The 26,571-nt window shown below is 36.5% G+C and overlaps 1 protein-coding gene across 1 annotated transcript in view; it reads left to right on the top strand.

Annotated features, from left to right (window-relative positions):
• Positions 1-913: 913 nt before the first annotated feature.
• FMR1NB (FMR1 neighbor) overlaps positions 914-26,571 on the top strand; it is a gene marked incomplete at both ends in the record, with an annotated part of 50,610 nt that continues 24,952 nt past the window's right edge. The window contains 3 exons of the mRNA XM_079123659.1: positions 914-1,232; positions 21,643-21,762; positions 25,777-25,917. Coding sequence (XP_078979785.1) covers positions 914-1,232; positions 21,643-21,762; positions 25,777-25,917 — 580 coding nt within the window. The remainder of the gene's footprint in view (positions 1,233-21,642; positions 21,763-25,776; positions 25,918-26,571) is intronic.

Genomic DNA, 26,571 nt, shown 5'->3' with positions numbered 1-26,571 from the left:
AACTCTCATTTCCACATAACACACTCAGGCCTAGTGAGAGAAGGTTACTTGGGTCACCCCTTTCATGTGTGACCAGTATAGTCATAAAATCTAAGTGATCTGAATCACTTTGTAGTGTTTTTCATATATTATTTCTGCTCATGTTGTGCTATTGCTTATTTGTAACTCAATTTTAAGGTCTCTGAAGGCAAACTGCCTTTTGTTCCTCCTACAGTGTAACAATCTGTTAAACATCTACCATCTTCACTGAAGTCACTCTTCACATCCAGTGCAGCCCAAGAAAACTTTTTGCCATGATGGAAATGCTCCATACTGGTACTATCTCAGATGGTAGCCACAAGCCAGGTGGCAAGTGAGCACTTGATAATGTGGCTACTGTGATTGAGGAACTGATTTCTTAATCTCATTTAATTTTAAGTAATTAAAATTTGCATTTCATAGTCATATTTCACTAGTATTGGCCACAGAGTACTGTGGTGACTAATTACAGTCATTGTAGCAACTAAGTGCATGACATAGGAATACACGTGAGGAGGAATTAACATCTAAGATAGGAATCTGAGCAAGTTATTTCTTTGTTTTGATCTATGATAAGTAGTCATGCTACTGACAAAGCCTTAGCCCTATACATTTATTTAATAAGCAGTTAACGAGAATCAATAAGGGTGTTAAATGGTGCAGGGTTGCACAAGACACCAGCCTAGGGATTAAAAGGGGGAAAGACATTGGAAGGAGGCTGAGGGTTTTGCAGGGAAGGATCCTGACTCAGGCCTCGCGAGGGCTGTGCTTGCCACGAGAGCTCCACTGCCCAGGGGCTTCTGGGTCACGGACTGGCCCCGGGGGCTTGTGGGTTGTAGAGGCGTGAGGCGTTAGGTGTTGAGGCCGCAGCTTGGTGGGGTGGCAACCTATAGCCATGCCTTCAGAGCTTCGGTCAACACGGCGGAGGACTAGGTCCAAAAGCCGGGCACTGCGAGGGGTACGAGCGAGGCTGGTGTCTTGTGAGGCAGGGTACAACGTGGAGAATCCGGCTACTGGGTTACACCCGAGGAGCGTCAGTTCTGGGCGCGAGGCCATCATGGCGGCCGCGCCTCAGTCTACCTGGCTGGCATCTCTGCGAGGCCTCAGGGCCAAGACCCTTCAATCTCTGGCAAAGATGTGGGTCTATAAGCGTTTTGGATTTCTCATGTTGGTCATCTTGGCTCTGCTGTTGCTGGGCTACTACTTGGCCTATGGTGAGTGCTGGTCCCAGACCAGACCCGGGGCGCGACAGGGCTTTCGATGGGTGGGGGCGTGCCAACTGTGTTCCGCACCAGTCTCCCTGGGCCTCTCCCTGTCCCCACGGTCATGACCCTTCCCACCACAGCGTCCTTCCTGTGTTTTGTCCCTCAGCCTCCTCAGGCACCCTCACAAATTCCTTCCCTTCCTCCCTGGTCGTTGTCACTGTCTGTCCTCCTTCACCTCCAGCCGCCCTCATTTTCCCACCTTTTTAAAATTGAGGTGAAATTCAAATAACATAAAACTGTGTTATAGTGAGCAGTTCGGGGGATTTGGTGTCTTAAAATGTTCAACTATTACCTTTATCTAGTTCTAAAATATTTAAATTACCCCAAATTAAAACCCCTGTCACCAACTTCCAATTCCCCAACCTACGATACTGCACTGTTTTTAGGGCTTAGTAGTATTCTACTGCATGGATATGATATATTTTGTTTATCGATTGTTTATAAAATTTGCTAAATTTGGGTTTCCCTTTTAGGGCACAGTGGTGCTATCAATTTCTGTGTACAAGTTTTGTTGTTTCTGGTACTGGGGATTGAACCCAGAGGTAGAATACTACTGAGCTACATCCCTACCCTTTTAATTTATTTTATATAAATAAAATTATATATATAATATGTATATAACTTGTATATTACATGTGTGTATATATATAAATTTATATATAGTTAAATTTATATACAAATATATACATCCTCACCAAATTTAGTATATATATAAATTTAATATATATAAATATATAAATTTAACATATATATATATAATTTGTATATATATATATTTTTTTTTTTTTCCAAGTACCGGGGTACCGGATATTGAACTCGGACTCACGATCACATGCCCAGACCTATATTGTATTTTATTTAGAGACAGGGTCTCACTGAGTTGCTTAGGGCCTCACTTTAGCTGAGGCTGTATTTGAACTCGCGATCCTCCTGCCTCAATCTCCTGAGTCGCTGGCATGACAGGCGTGTGCCACTGAGCCCAGTATTTATTTTTTATTTTGAGAAAGGTTCTTGCTAAACTGTGCAGTAACCTCAAACTTGTGATCCTCCTGCCTCCACCTCCTGAGTGGCTGGGATTTCAGGTGTATGCCAGCATGCCAGGCCACCAACAAGTTCCTCTATAGGCATATTTTCACTTCTGTAGGTGTGAAATTTTGGAATCATATGGGAACTCCATATTGAACTTTATAGAATGTCAGACTGTTTTACAAAGTGACTAAATAATTTTAACATCTCCAACAAAATATCTGAGGATTCCAATTTCAACATTTGTTATTCCTCCTTTTTGATGATAGCCATTCTTTTAGATATGAAGTGGTATCTTCTTATTGTTTTTATTTGTATTCCCCTAATGTCTAATGAGATTAAGCATCTTTCCAGGGACTTTTGTTATGCAATTTGTACATCTTTGGAGAAACATTTTCAAATCATTTAACTACTTTAAAATGCATTGTTTGTGGTTTAATTGTTGAATTGCAAGCATTCTTTAAGTCTTTTGTATATTGGATCCTTATCAGATACTGTGATTTGCAAATATTCCCTCCCATTCTATAGATTGTCTTTTCACTTTCTAGATAATGTTCTTTGATGTATGGAACTTTTTAATTTTAGGACGTCCATTTTATATATTTTTTTCCTTTGGCTGCTTGGATTTTTTGGTATTGTGTGTGTGTGTGTGTGTGTGTGTGTGTGTGTGTATGTGTGTGTAATATTTAAGACTCCACTGCTGAATCCATGCCAAATCTAAGGCCATGAACGTTACTCCTGTTTTGTTCCAAAAATTTTATTATTTTAGTTATTATATTTGCATTGTTGACCAATCTGTGTTAATTTTTTATATGGTGTGTGTGAGGGGTTTAACTTTGTTCTTTTGTATGTGGATATCCACTGCCCCAGCACTCTTGATTGAAGAGATAATTCATTCCCTATTAAACATTCTTGGCACCCCTGTTGAAAATTAGTTGACCATAAATTTTTGGATTTAGTTCTGGGCTCCTAATTCTATTGTTTAGGTATCTATGTCTATCACTATGCCAGTACTGTATACTCTTTTGATAACTGCAGCTTTATAGCAAGTTTAGAAACTCAGATGTGAGTCCTCTAATTTTGTTCATCCATATTGTTTTGAGTATTTAATACCTCTTGCAACTCTGTGTAAATGTGGGAGTAGGCTTTTCTGTTTCTGCAAAAAGGCTGTTGGAATTTTTATAGGTTTTTCATTGAATCCATAACTCACTTTGGGCAGTATTGCCATCTTAACAACCTTGTCTTCTGGTCCATGAACATGAGATGTTTTTTTCTTTAACTTTATTTGAGTAAGGTTTTGTAGTTTTCACAGTATAATCTTTAACCTGATTAAATTTATTCTTAGATATATTCTTTTGGATGTTATTGCAAATGAAATGATTTTCTTTTCACATTGTTTATTGCTGATATATAAAAGCACAACTGAATTTTAGGTATTGATCTTGTACCCTGCAAATTTGGTAGATTTGTTCAATAGCTCTCATTTGTGCCCTTTTTTGAATTATCTTGTCCTTATGCATTTATAGGCTGGTCTTCCCATTCAGTGTTGAATAACAGAGCATGTCATTTTCTTGTACCAGACTTCAAAGGGAATTATCCTAAAATTCTGCCATTATGTATAATGTTTCTGTAGGTTTTTGGTAGATTACCAAAGAGCAAATATTGATGTGAAGTATATTATGGTAATACTATTCACAGTGAATGATTTTTAATTTTTCTCACATCTTTATCATGTTTCAATATCAACGGTATCTTAGATTCATAAAACATGAGGTTGATACAGCTGTCCCTCTCATGATATCATGTTATTATATGTAGCATGTATATGTTGCAACTGTTTATGAAATACTGGCTATCTAATAAAATTTGCTGGAACTTATGCTTAAATTTGTCTGAATCTGATATGTTCATTTGTCTATTTGCTAGTAGGTATTTTTGTGGCCTTTTTCAATATTCTAGATATACATATTACTTGTAAATGGAGATGACTTTATTTCTTCCTTTCTATTTTGGAAGCCTTTTATTTCCTTTTGTTGAATAATTTCCCTGACTAAAGCAATTAGTATAATGCTGAATAGCAGTGGTGAATGTGGGCCTTCTTAAGTAGAAAGCTTTCAGTGTTTCACCATTGATTATGATGATAGCTATTGATTTTTCATAAATGATCTTTATCCATGTTCAGGAAAATTTCTTCTGTTTCTAGTTTGCTGAGGGATTTTATCATGATAGGGTATTGGATTTTGTCAAATTTTTTTTCTGCATCAGTTGTAATGATTTTTCCTTTCATCCTACTAATGTGGTGTATATTACTTTGATTGTTGTGCTTCTGTTGAACTGTCTTTGTATTCCTGGGATAAACTCCAAGTGGTCACCACTTTTAATTATGCTGTTCCATTCAGTTTTCTAGAATTTTTTGAGGGATTTTGTATCCATATGTATAAATGTTTCTTGTGTGTAGTTTCCTGTGGTATCTTTGTCTGACTTTGGTATCAGGTTAATACTGGCCTCATTGAATGAGTTATGAAGTTTTTTCCCTAATTTTACCTAAGTCTTTCTTTACATTATCTCTGCCACATTTAATAAACTCCCTTACCTCACCACCTAAAGTACTAGTGTCCATCTACTCTCTAAAAGCTTTTTCACCTCTAATCTCACCTTACTAACCTCCCTTACTTCACCAAATTATTTCTTCTTCCCTTCATAAATGCCTTTCTTTGCTCGCTTCCCCTCACAAAGCCTTCCCATCCTCACCTCCTATCACAGAGTCCTAATCTTTCTTATGTTCACTTACAAGTGCCTTCTTTTCTCTTTCTAAAGCCTTCCCACCCCATCTTTTCTTAAAGTATTTCCTTTTCTCACCTTGTGCTTAAAGCTCTTTTGCTCAATGATGTGCTCAAATTTCTTCTCTCCTGAATCTCCCCTCACAAACACATTTTACCTCCATCCCCCTCCCAGAGTAAATAACCACCTTAACCTCCCATAACATGGACCATCCTTCTCTAATGCATTCACTTATTCACCTTCCCTTATACAGACATTTTCTTTCTCACCTCTCCTCATAGAGTTCTTCCTTCCCTTATCTCACCTCACATTTATTATCCTCTTCTTCCTCTGTCAAAATCTTCTTGCCCTGCTCCCCACTAACAAAATTCTAAACTCCCCCACCTCCCCTAGCAAAAACCTTCCCCTGCCTTTACTAACTTCACAGTTATCTTTCTTCCTTCACCCCACTTCAAAGGCCTACTTCCCTCAAGGTCCCTTATAAATTAAAAACTTCCGTCTGCTCACATAGTACTAAACTCCTTTACCTCCTCTCCCAATAAAATTTACTCCTTCAATCATTTTCACAAAGGCATTTTTTCTGTGTTTTTTTCTAGGTCTTCCCTTTCTTATTCTCACAAATACCTTCCTTCCCTCACCACTCAAAAGTTCTTATTGAACTTCCATTAAGTTTCCTTCGTTCCTCAGAAGATCTTCAGTCCCTCACATCCTTGAATAGTCTTCATTATCTTAGCTCACATTGTCCTTCCTTTTCTGTTATCCTCATTAAGACCTTCCTTCTCTCAGTCAAATTCCTTCCTTTACCTCTTTTTTATTTATGTTCCTCCAATCCTTTACTCACTCCCTTTACAGAATCCTTCTTTCAGCCTTCGAAAAGCTCTCCTCTCCACTCAGGTTTTATTTCCCTCTCCATCCAAAGGTACTGTACTTCTTCCCTCAAAACTGCCTTTTCCTTCTCCTACTAAATGGTCTTGCTGCCTCACTTGCCTCACTTAAAGTCTTTCTCTCTCCACCTCCTCCAAATTTCTCCTCTACTCCCCAAAATCAACTTTTTTTCTTTCCCTACACCCTTCTTTCCTTCCATCCCTAAGTCTAAGATGGCTTTCTAAAATAAGCCTGCTCTATTTTATGGCCATGATGGCCTGCTCTTTCTTCCAGTTCCCTCACAATGGTATTCTACCTCCCCATCTGCACAAAGGCTTTATACTTCCCAGTCTTCTTTACTCCCTCCAGCTACTTCTCCAAGTCCAGTGGCTTTCCACTCTTCTCACCTCTAATCTCAATGGCTTCTTTCTCTCTGCCTTCCTTAGATGCCTTACACCCTTCACCCCCACAAAGGTTTCCAATAAGAGGTAGGCAGAGACTAGGTAAGGACATAACAAATAAAAGAACAGAGACTTCTATATTCTATATTCCAACTGTATGGATTTATACATTTTTGTCAGGGATTAAATTCACAGTTAAATTAAGTATATCCTGTGGTTTCCTTTATCAACTATTTGAAAAATGTTAAAAAATAAGATTGATTTTGAAAAATATTTAAGATACTTTAAAATTATTTATTTATCATAATAGTACTGAAATTATTCATATTTATTTTCTTACTATTCATTTACAATACCAAATTATTTCTGAATTACTTTTATTTGAAAGTTAGTAAAACACTGAAAGCCTCATTCTCTGAAAAGGGAAGATAAAAGACAAAAATTTAAATTGTACTTATATTTTGAGTAGAATTCACAAAAAAAGAGAAGTGTCTATTCAGTGGGATTTCTTTATTTTAATGAGGACTTTTTCCATTATAGGCTTATTTCCTCCTAGTACAATCCACAATTCATTCTTTATATTGTCAAATTTCCCATATTCTCAGGAGGTAATACTGGACTGTATGGATTAAATATAATTTTGCAGTGAAAATGATTTCACTGAATTAATGTAACTAAAATGCCCTATGTTATGGGTTGAGCCGTGGCTCCCCTCAAAATGTTAGTTTTAATCCCTAATACCTGAGAATGTGACTTTATTGGGAGATAAGGTCTTTATAAAGGTGATCAAGTTAAAATGAGAGCATCTAATGTGAGCTCAAATCCAATATGACTGGTGTCCTTATTAAGTAAAGAGAACATTTGGGCCCAGACTCAAATGTTGATATCTAGAAAGAGGTAAGAATTTTTGAATAGATACGGGGATAAGGCAGACATCTGTAAGTCAGAGAAAGAGGCCTTTTCTCACAACCTTCAGAAAGAACCATTCATCAAACACCTTGATTTTGGGCTTCTAATTAACCAGAATTGTGAGACAACAAATTTTGGTTTTAAGACACCCAGTTTATGGTATTTTATTTTAATAGCAAAGTAATACATATCAAGAGGTAAAATAAATTTGTCCATGCCCCTGGAGAATTATAGTGAAAGCAAAATATATGGTCCTGGTATTAAAATTCCCTTTGTCTTTCTTAGACCCTTCTGAGTTCTCTTGGATTTAATACCACCAATAGAAATTGAGGTTGAGTAATTGGAGGTGATTCTGGGATACCTCCAGTTATATTGTAAATTGGATTCCCAAGCCATGTTACTTTTTGGGTTATACTTATATGAAAGTCAGATAGGCCAGTGACATGCAGGATGAGGAGCAGATTGAAGACTGGACATTTGATCCCAACTCTCCCACCAATTTTTGAAAATTACTGAGTCAATTCTTATTGCTTATCCTTTTTGGAGTAGATAAAAAATGAGAAATAAAGATGACCTAATAGGTAATATTTATAAATTGCTTTAAGTCCATGGACAAAACACAGTAACTAGATTCTGTTTCATTATAATTCTTCATCTGTTATCCTTGGGGAGTGAATGAGACATTACACATAGAAAGTTTGTCTGTAACAGTGTTCTACTTTACCTTTTGAATATAGCTCTGAGGCTTATTTTTCAAAGGGACAAGTTTTCCTTTTACTCTTCGCTGCCTCCCGCTCCCTAACCTGGAGCAGGAAGATTACCCTGAGCTATCTGTGGTATATAGGAAGGAGATGCCAGCTAATCTGGAGATGACTATCTCCCCAATTAACAAGTGAAACCTATCCCACCATCATGGCATCCTGGAACCCCCTACCAGAGCACACTTGGAATGTAATCCATTAAGAGTTCCTTTAAAACCCCTCTGTCCCTCCTGATGAGGAGAATCACAGCCTTTGGGACAGGAGTCCCCTGTGTTTCTCCTTTGCTAGCAAAGCAATAAACCTTTTTCCTTTTTCTGAACTATGTCCTTGTTACTGAATTGGCATCAGGGATGAGGACCAAGCTTTTGGCAACAAATTTGGCACCCTGGGTGGAACCTGAGAGCAGCCCCACTCGTCTTTCTTGGGTAGGCCTGGCACTCGAAGCAACCGCACTTCATGCTGAGGATGTAAAGTGAACTTTTTAAAAAAATTTTAATTAAAAATAATAAATTCACATAGGGCAATGTTGCTTGATTCATTCTGTTATTTTTCCCCTTCCCCCCCACCCCTGCCACCCCTCTTTTCCCTCTATACAGTCCTTCCTTCCTCCATTCGTACCACCCTCCTTATCCCTAACCCTAAAACTAACCCTAACCCTAACACTAACCCCCCCTACACCGCCTTATATGTCCTCATCCACTTATCAGCGAGATCATTCGTCCTTTAGTTTTTTGAGATTGGCTTATCTCACTTAGCATGATATCCTCCAATTTCATCCATTTGCCTGCAAATGCCATAATTTTATCATTCTTCATGGTGGAGTGATATTCCATTGTATATATATGCCACAGTTTCTTTATCCATTCATCAACTGAAGGGCATCTAGGTTGGATCCACAATCTGGCTATAGTGAATTGAGCAGCTATGAACATTGATGTGGCTGTATCGCGGTAGTATGCTGATTTTAAGTCGTTTGGGTATAGGCCAAGGAGTGGGATAGCTGGGTGAAATGGTGGTTCCATTCCAAGCTTTCTGAGGAATCTCCATATTGCTTTCCAGAGTGGCTGCACTAATTTGCAACCCCACCAGCAATGTATGAGTGTACCTTTTTCCCCACATCCTCGCCAACACCTATTGTTGCTTGTGTTCTTGATAATCGCCATTCTAATTGGGGTGAGATGGAATCTTAGGGTAGTTTTGATTTGCATTTCTCTTATTACTAGAGATGTTGAATATTTTTTCATATATCTGTTGATTGCTTGTACATCTTCTTCTGTGAAGTGTCTGTTCATTTCCTTAGCCCATTTGTTGATTGGATTATTTGTATTCTTGGTGTAGAGTTTTTTGAGTTCTTTATAGATTCTGGAGATTAGTGCTCTATCTGAAGTATGAGTGGCAAAGATATTCTCTTACTCTGTAGGCTCTCTCTTCACATTACTGATAGTTCCCTTTGCTGAGAGAAAGCTTTTTAGTTTGAATCTATCCCAGTGGTTGATTCTTGCTTTTATTTCTTGGGCTATGGGAGTCCTGTTAAGGAAGCCTGATCCTAAGCCAACAAGTTGAAGGTTTGGACCTACTTATTCTTCTATAAGATGCAGGGTCTCTGGTCTGATTCCGAGGTCCTTGATCCATTTTGAGTTGAGTTTCATGCATGGTGAGAGATAGGTTTAATTTCATTCTGTTGCATGTGGATTTCCAGTTTTCCCAGCACCATTTGTTGAAGAGGCTATCTTTTCTCCATTGCATATTTTTGGCACCATTGTCTAGTATGAGAAAATTGTATTTATTTGGGTTTGTGTCCATGTCCTCTATTCTGTACCATTGATATACCTGTCTATTTTGGTACCAATACCATGCCGTTCTTGGTATTATTGCTTTGTAATAGAGTTGAAGATTTGGTATTGTGATACCCCCTGCTTCGCTCTTTCTACTGAGGATTGCTTTAGCTATTCTGGGTTTTTTATTTTCCAGATGAATTTCATAATTGCTCGCTCTATTTCTGTAAGGTACACCATTGGGATTTTAATTGGAATTGCATTGAATCTGTATAGCACTTTTGGTAGTATGGCCATTTTCACAATGTTAATTCTGCCTATTCAAGAACATGGGAGATCTTTCCATCTTCTAAGGTTTTCTTTAATTTCTTTCTTTAGTGTTCTGTAGTTCTCTTTGTAGAGGTCTTTTACCTCTTTTGTGAGATGGATTCCCAAGTATTTTATTTTTTTCCATGCTATTGTGAATGGGGTAGTTTTCCTAATTTCTCTTTCTGAAGATTCATCACTTATGTATAAAAATGCATTGGATTTATGAGCATTGATCTTGGAACCTGCTACTTTACTGAATTCACTTATGAGTTCTAAGAGTTTTCTGGTGGAATTTCCAGGTTCCTCTATATATATAATCATGTCATCAGCGAACAGGGATAGTTTGAGTTCCTCTTTTCCAATTTGTATCCCTTTAATTTCTTTGGTTTGTCTAATTGCTCTGGCTAGAGTCTCAAGAACGATATTGAATAGAAGTGGTGAAAGAGGGCATCCCTGTCTTGTTCCAGTTTTTAGGAGGAATGCTTTCAGTTTTTCACCATTTAGAATGATATAAAATAGGCCATGGGCTTAGCGTAGATGGCCTTTACAATGTTAAGGAATGTTCCCACTACCCCAGTTTTCTCTAGTGTTTTGAGCATGAAGGGATGCTGTATTTTATCAAATGCTTTTTCTGCATCTATTGAAATAATCATGTGATTCTTAACTTTTAGTCTGTTGATATGGTGAGTGACATTTATTGATTTCAGGATGTTGAACCAACCTTGCATCCCTGGGATAAAACCCACTTGATCGTGGTACACTATCTTTTTAATATATTTTTGTATGCGATTTGCTAAAATTTTGTTGAGAATTTTTGTGTCGATGTTCATTAAGGATATTGGTCTGAAATTTTCTTTCCTCGATGTGTCTCTGTCTGGTTTATGTATCAGGGTGATTTTGGCTTCATAGAATGAGTTTGGGAGGGCTCCCTCCTCTTTATTTTATGGAATACTTTGAGAAGTATTGGAAGTAGCTCTTCTTTAAAGGTTTTGTAGAACTCGGCTGAAAACCCTTCTGGTCCCGGACTTTTCTTTGTTGGTAGGCTTTTGATGACCTCTTCTATTTCATTGCTTGAAATTGATTTATTTAAGTTGTGTATTTCCTCCTCGTTCAGTTTAGGTAATTCATATGTCTCTAGAAACTTGTTGTTGTCTTCGAGGTTTTCTGTTTTGTTGGAGTATAGATTTTCAAAATAGCTTCTAATTATGTTTTGTATTTCACTCATGTCTGTTGTGATATTTCCTTGTTCATTCCAAATTTTAATTTGATTTCCGGATGTTGAACCAACCATGCATCCCTGGGATAAAACCCACTTGATCGTGGTGCGCTATAATTTGAGTTTTCTCCCTCTTTCTCTTTGTTAGTGTGGCAAAGGGTTTATCAATTTTGTTTATTTTTCAAAGAACCAACTATTGATTTTGTTAATTTTTCCGATTGTTTCTTTTGTTTCAATTTTGTTGATTTCAACTCTGATTTTAACTATTTCCTGTCTTCTACTACTTTTGGTGTTGGTCTGCTCTTCTTTTTCTAGGGCTTTGAGATGTAGTGTTAAGTCGTTTATTTGTTGATTTCTACTTCTTTTGTTGAATGCGCCCCATGAAATAAATCTTCCTCTAAGTACTGCTTTCATACTGTCCCAGAGATTTTGATATGATGTGTCCTTGTTCTCGTTTACTTCTAAGAATTTTTTTATTTCCCTCCTGATGTCTTCTGTTATCCATTCATCATATAATAGTGTATTAATCTCCAGGTATTGGAGAAGTTTCTGTTTTTTATTCTGTCATTTACTTCTAATTTTAATCCATTATGATCTGATAGAGTACAAGATAGTACCTCTATCTTCTTGTATTTGCTAACAGTAGCTTTGTGGCATAAGACATGGTCTATTTTAGAGAAGGATCCATGTGCTGCTGAGAAGAAGGTGTATTCGTTCTTTGTTGGATGGTATATTCTATATAAGTTGGTTAAGTCTAAATTGTTGATTGTGTTATTGAGATCTATGGTTTCTTTATTCAATTTTTGTTTGGATGATCTATCCAGCAGTGAGAGAGGTGTGTTAAAATCGCGTAGTATTATTGTGTTGTGGTCTATTTGATTTCTGGAATTGAGAAGGATTTGTTTGATGTACATGGATGAGCCAATGTTCGGGGCATAGATGTTTATGATTGTTATGTCTTGCTGATTTATGCTTCCCTTAAGCAGTATGTAATGTCCTTCTTTATCCCTTCTGACTAGTTTTGGCTTGAAGTCCACACTATCTGAAATGAGGATGGATACTCCAGCTTTTTTGCTGTGTCCCTGTGCATGGTATGTTTTTTTTCCATCCTTTCACCTTTAGTCTATGAGTATCTCTTTCTAAGAGATGAGTCTCTTTCAGGCAGCAAATTGTTGGATTTTTCTTTTTAATCCATTCTGCCAGTCTATGTCTTTTGATTGATGAGTTCAGGCCATTAACATTCAGGGTTATTATTGTGATATGATATGTATTCCCAGTCATTTGACTCATTTTTGTTTTTTGACATGATTTGTTTCTCCTTTATTTGGCTATTCCTTTAGGCTAGTTCCTCCCATTGCTGATTTGCATCGTTGTTTTTCATCTCTTCCTCATGGAATATTTTCTGAGAATGTTCTGTAATGCCGGCTTTCTTTTTGTAAATTCCTTTACCTTTTGTTTTTCATGGAAGCATCTTATTTTGTCATCAAATCTGAAAGTAAGTTTTGCTGGGTATAAGATTCTTGGTTGGCATCCATTTTCTTTCAGGGCTTGGTAAATGTTGTTCCAGGCCCTTCTAGCTTTTAGGGTCTGGATTGAAAAAACTGCTGATATTCTTATTGGTTTCCCCCTGAATGTAATCTGATTCTTTTCTCTTGTGGCCTTTAAAATTCTGTCTTTATTTTTTATGGTAGGTATTTTCATAATAATGTGCCTTGGTGTGGGTCTGTTGTAATTTTGTATATTTGGAGTCCTATAAGCCTCTTGTACTTGGTTTTCCATTTCATTCTTCAGATTTGGGAAATTTTCTGATATTATTTCATTGAATAGATTGTTCATTCCTTTGGTTTATTTCTGTAAGCCTTCCTCAATCCCAATAATTCTTAAATTTGGCCTTTTCATGATATCCCATAATTCTTGTAGATTCTGTTCATGATTTCTTACCATCTTTTCTGTTTGGTCCACTTTGTTTTCAAGATTAAATATTTTGTCTTCAATATCTGAGGTTCTGTCTTCCAGGTGTTCTATCCTATTGGTTATGCTTTCTATGGAGTTTTTAACTTGGTTTATTGTTTCCTTCATTTCACAGATTTCTGTTTGGTTTTTTTTCAATATCTCTAACTCTTTATTGAAATGATCTCTTGCTTCCCGTATTTGCTCCTTTAACTGTTGATTGGTGCGATCATTTAATGCCTGCATTTGCTCTTTCATCTCCTTTTTTGCTTCCTTGATTGTTTTAATTATGTACATTCTGAACTCCCTTTCTGACATTTCTTCTGCTGTGCTGTCATTGGGTTTTATTGATATAGTATCTAGGTTTGTTTGGGACATTTTCTTCCCTTGTTTTCTCATATTGGTCAGATGTCAGTGGGACTCTGTGATATTGCAGAATTCTTCTATTGGCTTATAGTGTCCCTGTAGATTTCCAGTGTATCACCTTCCTGCCTTCAGTAGCCTGAAATCTTGGAGTAACTTGATAATGCAGTGCTTCCAAGGAAAGCTGCCCCTAGCCCACTACTGGTTCCAGGCTTGGAGCTGGCTCTGTGTGTAAAGGCTCTCACTGGGGGGCCTGCTCCGAGAAGCTAGCCTGGAAATGCGCTTCCTGATGGAGGGGGCCGGGCTGCATGCTGCTTTGGGAAGTCCCTGGCTGCCGTGTCCTGGTCCCTGAAGCAACCTGCGGGCAGGAACTCGTCACCCTGGTTCAGGGACTTGAAGCTTGGTTCTGTGCAGAAAGGCTCTCACTGGTGGGCCTGCTCCGAGATGCTGGAGAATCTGGCCCTGTGGGAGGAGCCCACCGCCGGAGTGTGCAGGGCCGCCTGGGGAGGACTGTAGCTGCTCTGCCTTACTCTAATAAGCCACCCGAATCTGGGCCTGCCGCCCGGGCAGTGCTTCACCGCTTCACTGGGTCGGGGAGACTCACCCCAAGGCTCTATTTTAGTGCGAGTCTCTCAATGCCTCCCCTTCTTGAATCCTGGGTTCTAGAGTGACTGGAGATGCAGTCACTCTCTAGTCTGCCATCTTGGATCGCCCCGTGGAAAAAGCCTGCGGCTGGGGGGGCCAGGGGGGTAGGTCCACCTGAAGAGGTCTCTGGCTGCCTTGCCCTGGTCTCAGAGGCTGCTTGCGGGCCAGAGGTCACCACTGGCTTGGGGACTTGTGGTTGGCTCTGTGTGGAAAGGCTCTCACTGGGCGGTCTGCTCCGAGAAGCTAGCCTGGAAAGGCGCTTCCCGCCCATGTGAACTTTTTTGAAAGCTAACTACTAGAAAGTTAGGAGATGGTCGAGTGTGCCTGGGGTGGAACCAGTGAGCTATTCCTGTAAGTAAAGGGAGGAGGGACTGAAGGGACTTCCAGTATCTGTTGAAACCCCTTTGCTTCCGGGAGCTCCTGCCCTCCTTCCTTGCCCTGTAAGGTCTTGGTCTACTTTGAGAAAAAGGCATCTGAATGCAGTAAAGTTGCAACACCTTGACCATTCAGTTTGCTCCCCCTGTGTACACCTGGTCTACTTTGAGAAAAAGGCATCTGAATGCAGAAAGGTCGCAACACCTTGGCCATTTGGTTAGCTCCCCCTGTGTGCACACTGAGACCCTTGATTCTACACATCTTGTTCCCCTTGGAATATCTTATCCCTTTTTGTGGGGACATCTGTGGCAATGCTGGTGTAGAAGTCACAGTTAAGCGGGGATTTGGGAACTTTGGGGAATTTCCCCCATCTGGTCTGTCTGTTTTAAAGGTTCCCGTCTGTCGGCAATGGTTTGGGGATCTTTTCTGTCTGTGTCTGTTTTTTTGTTTGCATTTGTTTCTGACTCCTTAAGACATGGGAAATACTGTGTTGATCCTATAGACTGTTTCTTGGGAAAGATCTTGGCAGAATGGGCCACTTATAGGTATAAACCTGTCTAAGAAAAAGATGATGTTTTACTGCAACAATCTGGTCTTTGAATGGTTTTCTGAATTACCGTATGATCTTGCAATTGGGAGTTGGTTTGTCAGAGATAAAATAGTGAAAGATTCTGTATGTTCAGGCATGTATGTAATTATGCAATAAGGAGTCTTAACAGGCAGATACTAAGGTGAAAAAAAGGTGCTGCCTTTATTGTGTGAGTATAGCAGGACAGCAAAGGAGGATTTAAAAAATTTTTTTCCCTCTTTTCAACCTGGTGCTGACAGTCTGAGTACTACTTCTTAGCCTGGTCCCAGGAAGCTGCAAATCATTTTACTGTGGTTCAGGGACACCAGTCCTGAGATAAAGAAAAAAAGAAAAAAAAAAGGAAAACTTGTCCCTTTTAAAAATAAGCCTCAGAGCTATATTCAAAAGGTGAAGTGAACCACTGTTACATGTCTGCAGACCATATACATAATTAAGCACCATCTTACTCTTGCTTTAACCATGCGATTTGTTGTGGTGTGTTGTGATGCATGTGATGTGTTGGAGGATTCTTATGTAAGGCCCCCAAAAAGGAAACCCCAACTCTGTCCCATGGATCGACGGCAATCCCAATCAACCGCAGGAGGCGTCACTTGATGCAAACCGCAAGAGGTGTTTATTCCAGCGCGCTGGGACCCGACTCGTGACTCACGCAGGAGTCCAGGAGTCGAGTCCCTAGCAGAAAATCTTGTAGGTTTATAAAGGCAGAAACCACACATCGGGAGGGGTCACACATGAAAGGGGGAAAAGGGGGAAAAAAAAAGGAAAAATGGGGAACAAAGCTGCCAGGAAATTTCAAAGGAGGTCTGGGTTTGCTGATAACATACAACATGTTTCACAATGTTTTACAACAGGGTGTAGATTCTGGTCAATAGTTTCTGGTAATCCTACTGTTTGAGCACTATCTGGCTATCAGGCTCAATTTACTCTTTTACTCTCTGTTTGGGGCTGTTTCCTGGAACAGCTTTAAGGGCTTTGTTCCCATTACTGGGAGGGAGACCTTAGGGAGTTGGGATAAAACAGACAGCTTAAAAAAATGTCCATTCTTTCACTTAAAGTAGGAGTTATGAGATCTGGATTGTTGTCCTGCCACTGATGTTCTTTGTGACCTTCAATGGGTCCTTTTACCTTTTATGAATTCAATTACTTTGTCTAAAAACAATAATGAATTTTACTAGAGGCATATTACTCCTGCTCAGTCATTTGTGTTATATCTTTATAAGTCTTGATTATCTTAATGCTACCAGTTAGTTATTTTTAAAATTTGAGCTACCTCACTTTGTAATGTTTATTTATTTAAAAAGGGAGCTGTGACATACTTATAAATGGAAAACTGGTTGTATTTGCTGTTAAGAGATGACAGTAGCAAAATAAATACCCTGATCACAAAGTAATACTAATTTAAATGTTTAAATAATAGAAATAAATGATGAAAACCAGATAATATTTACTTATTTTACATCATACTAAGCACTTCATGCAAGACTTCATTTAATCCTTATAACCTTTCAAAATAAATATTATCTCCATTTTGTAAATAAGTAATCTGAGGCAAAGAGAAGATTGCTGACTTGTCCAAATTCACCAGCTAGTATGTGACAGAACCAGAATGCACATTCAGGTCTGATTTTTAAATTTTTTTAAAATTATACATGACAATAGGAGTCATTTTGACAGAATTATAAAGGCGTGGGATTTTTGAGACCAAAGTCCAGAAAAGCAGCTGCATAGGTAGACCCTCAATAAAGTCCCAGCAAAATTCTTTTGAAACACCATTAGCTGCTGTTGTCATTGTGTCTCCTCGCCTTTTGTCATTCAGTTCCTCATCTGGCAGACCTTCTCCAGTGTAGACCTGGCAACATAATTTGTAAAATGAAATAATTTTTAAAATGAAAATACAGGCTCCCTGGTTAGACATTTATTATGTATTTAAGGTTGTCAATAGCCAGTAGCAGAATATTAGATCAAGCATGGATCCCCTGCTAAGAGCAGGGACCATGTACAATTGTACAGACCACCTATCTAGGAAGTTCTCTGAACTGAGTCTGAGTTTTCTTTTCCTTTGAAATGTGGTTTAAATTCACAATCTTTTTTTTTTTTCATAACAGGGAAATTAAAAGACAAAAATGCTTTGTGACAGGGAAACATAATTGGTTCTTTACCATTTCTGGCTGCCATTTAAGGAAGCTGACTCCTAATAATCTTTTATTTGCTGAGTATGCTAATGAGTGTAAGGATGCAAATTAGAGGCCAAGAGGATGAAATTATTCTGCATATGAAAAGTGTTGGGAGAGGAAAAGGAAGCTGGAAGCAGCATGGTTGGAGAAGAAGATGGGAAAAAAGATTTGCGTGCTGGTTGGCTGTTAGGAATTTGGAAGAAAGAAAAAGAAAGGTGACAATTAACCTGGGGAATAAAGAACTAGGATGTTTAAAGGAATTTTATGAAGTTTTACCATTGGGCAAGTGATGTCACCTTTGTCAGGTGTTATTGTAGGTTTGATATGCTACTAATATTTTTCTTCTGCACTTTTACATAAATACATAAATAACAAAGAATTATACATCCATAAGTATTCATCCACCTAAAATTCTCATGTTATTAGTTATACCATACCACATTTTTAAATAATTGTCTTTTATAGCAGAGAAGAAACTCTAGGTGAGCAAGGTTATCTATCTTTGAGATTTGTTCAGGCAACCACCAGTGGTGTTTATTTGAGTAAATATGTTTAATTCCCTCCCCAATTTCAAATGCCTGTTGAAGTGACCAAACTATCTATTATGGTGGAGAACTGGAAAACCTAGAAGAGTGCCATCTGCAGTTTGTATGCCAGGAACTTAAAGGGTCTTCTGAAAGAATGAAAGCTAGACAAAACTGAGAGAAATCACAGCAACCTGTGTTTCACTTCAGACTTAATCCAAGCCTGTCTGGTAGGGACTAGAGGCTAAGGCATTTTGATCTAGGGAATCTAGATCTGTCTTTGAGGGACTCAAGAGAAAAACACCACTTTTGGAATATAATCTAAGGTGGAGACTTGGTGTGTGGTATGCTATCACCAGCCAACACTGCAGATGAAGTGTTGAGTCAAGTAGCAGTAAGGATGGTCAATTGGGTAGGGGGCCACTGAGCAAAGGGCAGTACAGAGCAAAGGTCCTGGTAAAGCCTTTTTTTTTGGGGGGGGGGGTGCTGGGGATCGAACCCAGGGCCTTATGCTTACAAGGCAAGCACTCTACCAACTGAGCTATCTCCCCAGCCCCTGGTAAAGCCTCTTTTAACTATCATTGCCTCCCTGTGTCATATAGGACAGTGGACCTCTAATCAGGCAACATTAATCTCATTTCTTGTCCCCTGTGCTGGAAGTGCTCTTCCATTCCCTTTGTGTAGCCAGCTACTTCAAATCCTAATTTGTTTTAGCTTAAATATCTTCTCACACAGGCCAATCCATATTTAAAGCAGGCTTTCTGCCTTATTCTGTATCAGTATTTACTCTCTTCATAGCACTCATTACAATTTGGAATTTTTAACTCATTGGTTTACTTCTTTTGTATGTCTTCTCCAGTGTATTATAGTAAGCTCCATGAAGGCAGGAATCTTGTCTGACTTGTTCACTGATCTACCACCCAAATATAGAATATAGTAGGCATTCAATAATAATAGAAAAATTTTTCAAAATATTGGCAAGTCACATCATATGCAGTAAAGATAAAATTTTCATGAATGGACATTTATGCACTGTTGGATACATAAGTTAGAAATTCAAGTAGAAATGGACAAAACTACAACTAATGGCAGGAAACTAATATATATATCTTTTAGTCTTTGACAAAAGAAATATAGTTCATTTGGACAATAGAATTTAGCTTGATTTAATATTTATAATAGAATTCATTGTGAGAATACATTTTCACATGTTTGGAAGTTTGTATTAAAATGAGAAAGAAGATTTATCATTCATATAAAAGAAATTTAAAAGTATAAGTCAATATTATTATAATTCTGTCCTTATAATTACTTCTGTAAGTGAATGATTTCCTAGGGCAATGAAAATAATGAAATTGACTCATGGCCAGGAATAAGTTAAAAGTTAAAGAACTATGCCCCCTAAAAAGTAGACACAGAATTCTATTGATGAATTTTGTCAAACCTTAATGGACAAAATAATTACTATACTGTTTAAACCATCTCACTATAGAAAAGATAGGGATATTCCTACATTATTTTATGAAGCAGGTATAACTCCCATGCAAAATCTACAGATACAGCAGATAAAACTACAGACACACTTCACTTAAGAATGTTGATACACAAAGCCTACAAGAGCATTAGGACTTGTGAACTTTATTTCAGGTATGTAACATTATTTTAATATGAGAAAATATATTATTAATATTATACAATTGGTATGCAGGAAGAAACATCGTCATGGCAATAAATACTGAAAGCATTTAATAAAATCCTGCTTCCATTTCAGATTAAAACTGAAGCAACAGAAAATTTGTAGTAAACTATTGATTAGAGAAATACATCCTTAATTTAATAAAGGATATATTTCTTAGGGCTGGGAATGTAGCTCAGTGGTGGGGCACTTGTATAGCATGCACAAAGCTTGGGTTCAATTCCTAGTTCCAGAAACATAATATCTTAAACCAGCATCCAACATTATACTTGATGAAAAAACACATTCCTATTAAAGTCATGAAAGACTTAAGAATGCCTATCATCATAGTGGTTATTCAACGTAGCTTTAGAAGGAAGTTCTATGGAGTGCAATGCAAGAAGTAAAAGAATCATGTAAAACCACAGGAATGGGAAATCATACTCCATATATGTATAATATGTCAAAATATACTCTACAGTCATGCATATCTAAAAAGAAAAAATTAAAATTTAAAAAAAGAAAAGAACTATTAATATTGGAAAGAAAGGAGACAAAACTGTCTATACTTAGTGATAATATGATTGTCTATATGGAATGAAACTGAAGAACAATAAGGACTAATGAAAGTAAACTTAGGGGTATAAGTAGGTAAGAAAATATAAGAAAAAAATAGCTCTCTTACAAATCAGAAATCAGCTAGAAAATGTGGTGAAATGGGTAATATTTATATAACAACAAAATATTTTGTTGATACCTGAGAATAAATATAAGAAAGGTACAGAATATATATAAATGCAACTATAAACTTTTACACAGGGATATAAAAAGAGACTTGAATGAATGGAGAAACAATATAATTATTAGGTGAGAAAATTTAGCAAAGTAATACTTCTTTCCTAATGAGCCTGCATTTATCTATTAAGAAATAATAGATTTTATTACAAACAAAACTTGAAACTTCAGAACTTCCCAAACATCATAAAATATGTAACTGACTTACTTGAAAAAAATATTTGCAACATGTGGTAGATTAAGATTTGAGTTTCATGAATGTATGAAAGATATAAATTTAACTGATGACTAAAGGTACAAATCAAAATAAAAGGCATTTTGTTTTATTTTGGCCATCAAATTAGGAAAGCAACAAAAGACTGGATGCAAGAAAATTGGCCCTTTCTGTACTACTTGAAGAAGTCTACTTTGGGTTAGCTTTGTTGGAGGGTAATTTGCATATGGTCAAGAGCCAGCCCATAAGAATTTATCTTAAGAATTTTTTCATGAATATCTGCAGATAATAGCTCCACTGATACCTCTGCAAACCAGTGGTAATCGTTGCTGTTCAGTGTTCTTCGTAACAGCAATAAATTGCTGAAAACCTAAATGTCTTTCTATAGGGAAATAGTTAACAGTTATAATTGAGCCATATATTGAAATTTGGGGATATTATTAAAGAGAATGATGGGAAATACTTAATGATATGGAAAAACCTTTGCTATCCTTTCAACCTTTGCTATCCTTTCCTACTTTATAGAAGGGAATTGTGTAAACATGACAAAAATGTTCTTTAAAATACTGAGAAAGGAGGTAATGGAAGGTTTTATTGTACCCAACACTTTAATTTTTGTCATTATATAAGGAAGCCAACATATTTGTGAAGAATTTCTGTGATGGGTTCTGATTTAGTTGGAATATATATTTTTCCAGTTTATCAATTTATAGGCCTTTAAAGGTCAATGTTGTTTGTCAGAGGCAAGTGCACTATTATAAGTCATTTCACAGAGCAATAATAGAATTTGTCAGCCTATAGCTTAAGCATTTGTAAATTGAATCCTTTCTTAGTTTCAGAGAACTATATTATGCTTATTAATAATACCTGTGATATTATGAGATTAAAATACAGTATCTGTTACCTGTTAGACCTTCCATAATTAATTTAGGCAAAGGAAATTACTACTAAAGGGTCATTGATAGTAATGAATGCTGTATGTGCTATGATTAATAATTTTAATTCCTCTAAAGGGTTCTCTGATTCCGTGACTGCAAATGAACATATCCTGTGGAAGAACAAGGATACTGATGGCCAATCGCAGGAAGAAACATCCACTTGGGAAGTTCTGTTGAATTTTTTCTTTCCAACAAGTAAGTTTTTATTTGACCTTTTTGTCCTCTCAATGTCCTTGTTTTGAAAACAAGTAAATGGATTCTGCTGTGCCCTTTGCCTTAGGCAAGATAATCTCTCTGAACCTCAGTATCCTCATCTTTAAAATGAAGATATTTACCACAAAGACTTGTGAGGATGGATCAAGACAATATTTGTAAAGCATTACATAAATGTTATTCTTCATAAAATAATGTTTCCTTCATGGATACTTAAAGCTTTCACAATTTACCTGAATAGCATTTCCAGAAATGTAGTCATTGACTCAGTATTGTGAAATTGATGTTGTCTGTGGTATTAAGCAGAGTACTGTGTGGCTCTGATGTTTTGAAGTATACCAGATGTTTTCCCATCTGCTTTAATGATAAAAAGCACAGGTTTCAAGTCATATCCTCTTTTTGTGATTCTGTATATAATGTGTTTATCAAGCACATGATGACCCTTGAGAATTATTAACTACAAATAAACATGTTTCTTTTTGTATAACATGTGGTGCACTTTCAAGCAGAAGCTTCACATAAATTGACCTATGTGAATTGCAAAGAGAAAGCTTTTATTTAAAAAAGGCAGAATTTATTCTAACAAAATTTATTGTATGTATATGAGCACAAAATGATATCCACTGTTTAATACCAGACTCTAACAATGAATTCTGTGACCTTGCATAAATCCTTCCTGTTTCCTTACATTGCTTACATTAAATACAAAATAGTAATTACAATACCTACTATCAATGAGAATAGCTAAATAAATGAGTTATTTAAATAAATTAAAATACTGGAATGGTCATATTGAGTGAAAAAATTGAAAAATCTGGGAAGGTGTTAATGTTGTGTAGGCTGAAAGAATGCTTTACTGAATGCTGAAGCTGGTCATAAATAACAAATGACAATTTACAATTTAGAACTTATGTAAACCTTCATGTATTTGTAATAACTACAATATACAAACACTGAAACCATCTTTAAAAAGTTATCTGCGTGTCCCCCAAAATTTTCAAACCTGATTCAGTAAATTGAGATAAAATCAGTTTTATGGAATAATTTTTCCCAACAAAATCAAATTGTTTCCTTTTATTAGACACATGTGACCTAGACTGATTCAAATCTTTAAAGAGTGATTAGATATTTATAAAATGTACATAGTGTCTTCTTTGAAAAGAATAACTAAAAATAGCTAATGGAGAGGATTTTGAATGTCTCAACCCAAAGAAGTGACAAATGTTTAAGGTGTTGGATATGCCAGTTACCCTGATCTAATGAACACACTATACATGTATCAAATATCACACTGTACTCTATAAAATGTACAATTAATATTCATCAGTTAGAAAAAATATAGGTTCATAAAATGTGAAATATTTTAATCAATTTGTTTCCTTCTCTTTGTAATTGGAGATAAACACTGTTCAAGCATTAAGAAAAGTTTTGTTTTGCCACTGAACAGTTGTTTGCAAAATATTTAACTCTTACAGATTAAAATGATAACCTTGAGACAGACTGGTAAGGAAGCTTTAGAGATCACCTGCTCCTTCTTCCTCTTAGACAAATCTCCATATTTAAAACTGATAAAGTTGCTTTACTCTTCCTTTAAAAGTTTGACAGTGTTTTTTTTGATATGCATTTTTCAGTGTTACTTAGGATGTGAGGAAACCATAAAAATTAAATATGTCTTAATAAGTGGGCAATACACTAGAGAAAAAATTTGCTCTACTCTTTATTCTTTAAAATTACAAGTGTCTCAGTAATTTGAGTCTGAAAATTAATTTTAATATCTAGCATAAAGTCCATTTAATTATAAAATAACAGAAGTTCAGCATTAGAAGGGACTTAGAGATTATGTAGTCCAGTTTCTCCTATGATTTAAACCTTCTTTTTAGCATTCCTGGAAAGTGGTATTTAAACTGTGCTAATAATAGTGAGAAACTAAGAATAAAGGCAGTTCATACAATTCGAGACTAGATCCTGAATATTGTCACCCTTTGCTGGGTGTTTGACACCAGAACTAAACAGGGTATTCCAGATGAAGTCAGACTTGGTGAGAGGAGAGTTACTGTGGGCCTAGCAGAACAGAAGATTGCTTAGAGTATATAACAAAGTAGGATAAACACACACACACACACACACACACACACACACACATACACACACACACATATAAAATGTTTGGGAAATGAATGTCCATGCCAACTGGTAATGAATTAAATTTGTAACCTCGTACAGTTTACTTTGGTCCTTTATTTCCTTAATTTTTAACATCGAGATTATAAAACTTAGTTTGGGAATTTGTTGTGAGTTTAGTAGTAATGTGGTTGAAGCAAGGTGTCTGCCCAAATATGTGCCTAATGAATGGTAGCCATTATTATTTTCACCTTAACTTCAGGAATTGCCAATCTTTAAAGAAGATAAATATAAATGTATTAAGAGGTTAAAATGTACTTAAAACAATTTAATTGTTCTTTGCTGATGTCAAAGTGTTTTAGAGTGATTATAAAACATTCGTTATTTCTTTAAAGCCTGTAGTTGTTGAAAAAATAAAAGATTGAACTCAATTTATTTTTGCCTTAAGGCACATTTAACATACATATTAATTTTTATTTTATTTAGTATGTATATTTAATATATGTATAACTTATTTAATGTCTCTTTAGCTTATATATTAAATGTATATCTTTAATGTATGTTTTCTTTTTTTTTTTTGATATATTTGGTATTGGGGATTGAACCTAGGGATGCTTAAACCACTGAGCAACACCCCACCCCTTTTTGCTTTTTATTTTTTACTTTTCTTTTTGAATAAAAATATGTTGGCTTTTGTAGTAGTAGTTTCCTTTTTAATGTAGGATGTTTTTTAAAAATTAGCTATATGAGCTTGCAACTATTTTAATTTTAGATATATATTAATCTTTTGCAGTTGCATGGAACCTTTGTGTTTATGACCAAAATCACTTCCTTTAAAAAGGAAGAATCTTAAAATATATCATAGTGCCTGTATGATAAGTGTACACAAAACATTGGTCAATACCAGTGGAATCACTTACCTTACTCTTTAGCAATAAACATATGAATTTTACTTATTCTTATTGATGAATTAAGTTAGTTACTATAGCTTAGTAAAATTAAACAGGAGGGTGAGATATCATCTTAATGGGATATTAATTTTAAGGGTATTTGGCTTGTTATTTAGTTAATTCTGTGTTATATTTTTATCACTATCACTCAGCTCATAATTTATATTCTTTATTTTTCTTTTTGGCGTTTGGGATTGAACCCAGGGGCATTCAACAACTGAGCCATATCCCCAGCCCTTTTTCAAATATTTTATTTAGAAAAAGGGTCTCTGAGTTGCTTAGGGCCTCACTAAGTTGTTGAGGCTGGCCTTGAACTCATATATTCTTGCCTCAGCCTCCCTAGCTCCTGGGATTATAGGCATGTGACACCATGCCTGGCTTCCTATATTCCTTTTAAAATTACCTTACCAGTGATCTGTTGACAATTTGTAGTTTTCTTCATTTCATCTACAATTAAAAGTGTGATGTCAGCTGGTAGTGGTGTCACATACCTGTGATCCCAGCAACTCAGGAGGCTGCAGTAGGAGAATCTTAATTCAAGGCCAGCCTCAGCAAGTTAAAGAGGCCCTAAGCAACTTAGTGAGATTCTGCCTCAAAATTAAAAAAAAAAAATTAAAGAGGACTAGGAATGTATCTGTGGTAAAGTGCCCCTGGGTTCCATCCCCAGTAGTAGCAGTAGTAGTCGTTATTATTGTAGTAGTAGTAGTAGTAGTAGTAATATGATGTTAAATAACTTTCTGATAATTTTTCTTATTTTCTTCTGTAACTTATTTTTCAGCATTTGTCAATATTTGTCATTCAATTTTTCAAAATATACCAGTTTATGCATTTTTCTTTTTTTTGCTTTATTTAATTATTGAAATAGGGAAAGTACTTATCAACCATGTTGAATTCTCTTTTTTTTTTGTACTTCTGTTTTTAAAAGCATGCATTGTAAAGGAGAATCAAAAAGTAAAGCCTTGTAAAGAATTGCAGTATCTTAATGAGAGTGAATGTTTGAGATACAAGTGCTGTTTTTCATCATCTGGGACCAAGGAGTTGAGCTGTTATACCCCATTAAGAGATAGTAAGTTCATCCCATTTCATTTACTTTATAAATTTTTTAAATTGAATGAACATGTCACAATGGTGTAAGTTCACATTTGGATCTCCTAGCTTAACACTTAGAGGGACCTTCCAGCCCTAGAGCAATGCTGTCATTAGAAAGCCCTGATAGGAATATTCATGCAGTTTCTGCTTAGCTCTCGAATGGTGACTGTCACCACTCAAAATTGGTCTTATTTTTACTTTGACTTTAATCATTCTCTGCCTTTTGTCTCAAGTGTTCTAGGTTCTACTATGCGTAACCCTAAATGCCTGGGAGACGGTACTGTAGAGGTGGAAAGGGGATGATACCATTCCTGTTCATCTTAAAGGATCATGAATGATACCCCTATAGCAAAAGACAGATTAATAAAAGCAAATCACATTTATTTGATAATTGTTTTATGAGACACAGGAGCCATCAGTTTGAAGATCCAAAGGTGCAGGGTGAATGATCCATTTTTATGGTTCCGTTCCATGATGCATGAACAACCATGTAGAAATAAGATTGGGAAAAAAGAATAACAGACTAGGTGGGAAAATCCAGCAAGTCCTGTCCAGATTCTTCTTGGCCTCTCTGTGCAGCATTTCTTCATTACTGGTATGGCCAGGGCCCTTTCTGAAATTAGACAAGTTA

The sequence above is a fragment of the Sciurus vulgaris genome, assembly GCF_902686455.1.
Source record: "Sciurus vulgaris genome assembly, chromosome: X".
NCBI classification, from domain to species: domain Eukaryota; kingdom Metazoa; phylum Chordata; class Mammalia; order Rodentia; family Sciuridae; genus Sciurus; species Sciurus vulgaris.
Note: the sequence above shows the minus strand (reverse complement) of the source record. Positions and strands in the feature narration are given on the sequence as shown.